Source organism: Buceros rhinoceros, unplaced genomic scaffold (genome assembly GCF_000710305.1).
Source record: "Buceros rhinoceros silvestris isolate BGI_N320 unplaced genomic scaffold, ASM71030v1 scaffold31589, whole genome shotgun sequence".
NCBI classification, from domain to species: domain Eukaryota; kingdom Metazoa; phylum Chordata; class Aves; order Bucerotiformes; family Bucerotidae; genus Buceros; species Buceros rhinoceros.
In genome coordinates, this window is record NW_010430275.1 from 21,095 (window position 1) to 25,986 (window position 4,892).

The window sequence follows — 4,892 nt, forward strand, 5'->3', positions numbered from 1 at the left end:
GGTGGAAGGGATGGAGCCATGGAGAAGAGCTCTGCTCCAGTGACAACCTTGAGCTGTCAGGTCCCAAAGGCCACGTACTGGTGAATTAACAACTGCCTGCAATTTCTGCTGCTGTGCAGCAGCTCCCAGCTCGGGGAGGAGGAGCACCCACCTCCTCTTGATTGCTGCTCCATTGCTGTTACACAGTGGGCAGCTGCTGCTGACACTGCAGGAGGAGGAATGAGCACATCTGGATATCTCTTGTGCTTGGAGCTTCTGGCCCTTCTCGACATCGGCACAGCAGTTAATGAAGTGAGATTAGAAATAAGCTTTTGTGCAAGGGTGTATTGGAAGTAATGAGAAGTAAACGATTTTTTTGCCTATTGACGCTCAAGGACTGAAGTGTTTCTGTGGTCTGGCATTCAGAATGCTGGGATTTTCTCATGTTTTCTTTCCTATTAGACAATTTTTGCACTTAAAGCAGAGTAAACATTTCTCAAAAAGCAGACATAAATATTATCATGCAGATAAATTTGTGTTTGTTTGTTTGTTTCACTTCAGCTGTCTGGGTTTGTGCTAAACAAAACCCAACAAAACCAAACATTTCCCATTGCTTTTATTACTTTGTGACACAAATGCTCTGTATGCGGCTGTGGCTGACCCTGCTTAGAGGAGACCTGCAGCTCCCACTCTGCTCATGTTTTTCCACCATAGGATGCTCTGGCCAGGACAAGAGGGCAGGAGGGCTCTACTGGAGACCTCTCACCTTCCCACCAGCTCCCCTGGAGCGCTTTCACTGGAGGAAACATCATTTCCACGCAATATCCAAAACAGCTCTTCAGTGACGTCATCCATGGAGAGACTGGGCAGCCCTGAGCTCTCTGAGAACTGAGTCTCTTCCAAAGCCTTTGGAGAGCAGTGGGAGCGGGCAGCATGGATTGCTGCTGCTCCTCCTCTGACCCTGCGGTAGAATTACTGCTGCTAGGAGAGGAAAAGCAAAACACACCTTGGCAGCAACAGGCAGTTGCTTGAACCTCTAGAAAGCAGCAGATTTGAGCCAAGGGCTGAATCCACGCTTTGAGGTAGTTCGGTCAAATGAATGAGAACAATTTGTCTTCCACCTAAAGGGTTTTAAAGCTCTTCACAAAAAAGTAATAGCAATATAATGGTAATAACACATTGCAGTTTCGCAACGATTTCTTTCAGTGAACCTCAAAGAATTTGACAAACCAACCAGTGTTGTTCCTTTTGACTGAAAACCATTGCAATTAGGTCTTGGAGTTCCCCTGTGAGAGCCGGGCTATTGTGTTTTGCACTAGGTGACTCCTAAGCTCGAGTAGTGATTTCCTCATGATGGCTCATCATGTTCAGCTAAACCACATCTAGTCAAGAATGTGCATTCTCCACTTGCTCAGAAGAGAGTTTTCCTGGTAATGGTCACTGGGCTGAGGTTTGGATACCTTCATGGGGTGAATGAGGTATCTGGGGAATAGTTTTTTAAAGCCTGAGCTTCCTGGACAGGGAATATGGGTCAGGAGCAGCGATGCCCCTTGCAACCACATGTAGAATCAAGCTGATCTTACACCATAACCTGAAATACTAAATGGCCAATAAAGTCTGTGTACTTGAAGAGTGTACCCAGAATGGAGAACACCACCATCAGCCAGCCTCTGAAATACTGGAAGAGCAGTGGAGGACACTGAAACAGCACTTTGCTTTATATCTGCAGCTGCAAGGGGCCCTTTCAAAGGAAACTTTCAGAAGGTTGCCATGCTTTTTGCTGTGGTGGGTTTCGAAGCCTTTTTAGTACAAAGTTTTAGGAAAACAAGGGTTGCTCATGCCCAGCAAACCTGGCTGAAATCATCATCTCATAGAGGTATGTTCCTGCTGCTGCACCAGAAGCAGGGAGCTGTGTGCTGAAGGGCAGACTGTAGGCAGAGAGGAGAGCTCGTGAAGCTGGAGTAAATTTACCCTGGCAACTTCTGGCCAGCTCTGCCCAAATGAAAGCTGAGCTTTGTTTTCCAGAAGAGTTTGGAGGTTTCCACATCCCGAAGGTTTGCTACCTTTGGCAATTAACCCCCACTTGTCCCCACACACTCAAGGCACAGCGGAAATCACCTTTCCTCCTTTTCTGATTTTTCCAACCACTCCATGATAAGTCACAGGTAAGAAGGAGCATCTAAGAAATGGATAATTTTCTTACCTTATTAAAATTGGGAGACCTCACCCTGGCCCCTTCTGAGTCACTGAAAGCCCTGCTGATGGCAAACTGGATAGCCAGGCCAGTCATAGTCCCAGTGGAGAGCGGCTCTATCCTTCGGACTGCTTGCAGGAGCCCAGCTTTGGTTTGATAGGTCTTGAGGGAGAACTCGTTCTTGACGGCACTGGCATAGTTGATCACACCCACCCGGGTGGAGTTGGGGCCCACATCCAGCCCCTCGATCACTTGGGACATGAAGACTTTGACTTTCTCAAACTCTTGTGGACGCACGCTTCGAGAGCTGTCGATGATGAACACCAGGTCGGTGGGTTTGGTTCTACACAGGGTGCCTGGAAAGGAAAAGGAAAGAGGAGAAAAATAAAGGAAAAAGAGAAGTATCCTAGGAGAGAAAGAATGGTCTTGTTAAAACAGCAGCTGAGGGTGGAGGCCAACAAGCTTCCATCCTTTCTCTGCCTGTCTCAGAGAGGCCCGGTGAGATCACTTTAACCTAATATTTCTTAATGTTCCTTTTCCTTTCACAGGAAAACATCTTCAGGAGCGGCACAGTTACTGGTTGACACCGTGTACTTCTGCGGGAGCGAGCTGGCGAGATACTAGCGCTGCGCTCGCGGGAGCAGGTTACCCATTGTCACCCCAGGCTGTTGCTAATGTCTACATGAAACTTAATTCACTTACGGTGGCACGGAGGGAGGAGCAAAGCTGTGAACTGAATCCTCTGTGTGTGTTTCTGCATCAAACAGTCTCCAAAGGAGTTACCGCGTTTCAGGTAGGGATAAGCAATGCACATGGACGTTAATTAATGAGATTAGTTCTTTGTCATGCATGACCAGAAGCAGGCACAAAACTCAGCAGGTGAGATTCAGCTGTGACTGACGATACCCAGGTTAACCACCCAAAATAACATGAACCAGTCTCGTGTTTTTCAGCCAGTGGCACTAACACTGAACTAGTGGAACACGGCAAAGCCTAGCGCTGTGCAATGGCTGGGACCTGCTGAGGGATAACACAACAGAGAGATGTAGAACTGACAGTTAATCTCTACAAGCCCATGGTAAGACAGGAACACCCGCTGTAGAAAGTAGATGCTGTAAACAGGAAGCATTAGCAATGCAAAGAGCTGAGTGATTTTTTTTTTTTAATTTCCCATTTTCATGCTGTTTTCTATCTTAATTTTCAACTGTGGTGGCGCATAAAAAGGACTGATATTTTTTATGCTTTTCTAAATGAATTGTCCTGTTTTCCCCACTAGATCTATAGCATTCTGTTCTCTTAATTTTTTTCTATCATTTAGCCTGTCTCTGTAGGGGCATCAAGTGCTCTGTTAATATTTGATTTCCGTGGAGAGGGACGATATAGGTTATATCATAAAGGAGATTTTTGCAGACAGATTTTCAAATGTGAGCTTTTGGATCAACAAATCTGTTCCAAATTATGACATAAATATTACAGCTAGTCCTCAGCGTGCAATCTAATGGAGCTTTCAGTCTTTCGGACAGATGAAAATAAATACCCTGTGATATATCCATGAAGAAAATAATCAGGTTAGTTTTCTGAGAGACACTCAGTGCTGAATCTGCTTTTGGTTCCCAGAAAGGACTCAGTGAACAATGCTGTGTGTAGGAGGGAAGCAGGCAGTGGTTACTTCCTCAGGTGCTCTAGTTTCTACTAAAATCCAGTATAACCTGTTCCCATATGGGTGACTTTCACTTTGCCGCCACAATTCGTGGCAGAGGAAAGAAAAACTCGGCTGGCTGCACATCTGCAGCACTGCAAATCCCTTCACCAGGGGTTGGTTATGCCCATTTTACCGGTGAAATGAATACAGAGAAAGGCTTAGAGCCTTGCAGTCACTACCTCCAGAGTCAGAGTGCAGATTCCCCTTTGCCACCATAGCTAATGAGTCCCCTCTGTTTTTAAGGACAAACCAAGGAAGAAATGTGGGGTTTTTTCCATAGGAGCAGTTGGATCCCATAGAAGATTTTAAGTATGTTTTCTTTGGTTTTGGCTTTTTTTTTTTTTTTTTTGCATGGAAGCTCTGTGATTTTGCCCAAAATAACATTTTGAACCTTTTTTAAAATGAGAATGAAGTATATTTCAGGGAAATTAAGAGATCTCAGGTGGGAGCTTTAGGATTTCAACCTGTCTGCTCACTGCCACTGTGCACACATCAGGGTCTGCAGGACAGGCCTTGGTTATCTCCAGGAGGTGACAGACAAACATGCTTGCCCTGAGTGACATCTTGACTCACCATAGTTTATTTTAAAGTTGAATTAAACCAGAAATAAAATCCTCTTCTATTTTTCAGACTGTCCACTCTTGAAGTTATTCAGGAACAGTTGAACTTCATGCACTGTTTTAGCAGAAAATATCTCTTAGGGCATCTTTGCCATGTGCACTGAAAGAACAGGAAACCTGCGTCGTAAGTCAGCATTAGAGGTGTTTATTTTAGAAAGAGCGATTGCTCGCGGTAGGGCTGACGCACAGATGACTCTTTAGTTTCCTGACTTCGGTAGTGCTGAGCAGTTCTGCAGCAAAGAGAACTCTCCCTTTCCAAATTGCTAAGGAGAAGCTGGTCGGGATTCCACAAAACTCCCCTTCAGGAGCAACCGCCAATGCTGCCTGCCACCCCTGTTTTACAATTTTACAGTTTTATACATCATCTTAAGGTCATTCAAACATCTTTAAAACCCAG

The 4,892-nt window shown here is 45.3% G+C and overlaps 1 protein-coding gene across 1 annotated transcript in view; it reads right to left on the minus strand.

Annotated features, from left to right (window-relative positions):
- Positions 1-4,892, minus strand: part of MATN1 (matrilin 1, cartilage matrix protein) — a 20,271-nt gene that overhangs the window by 14,333 nt on the left and 1,046 nt on the right. Inside the window, exon 2 of the mRNA XM_010142988.1 lies at positions 2,183-2,529. Coding sequence (XP_010141290.1) covers positions 2,183-2,529 — 347 coding nt within the window. The remainder of the gene's footprint in view (positions 1-2,182; positions 2,530-4,892) is intronic.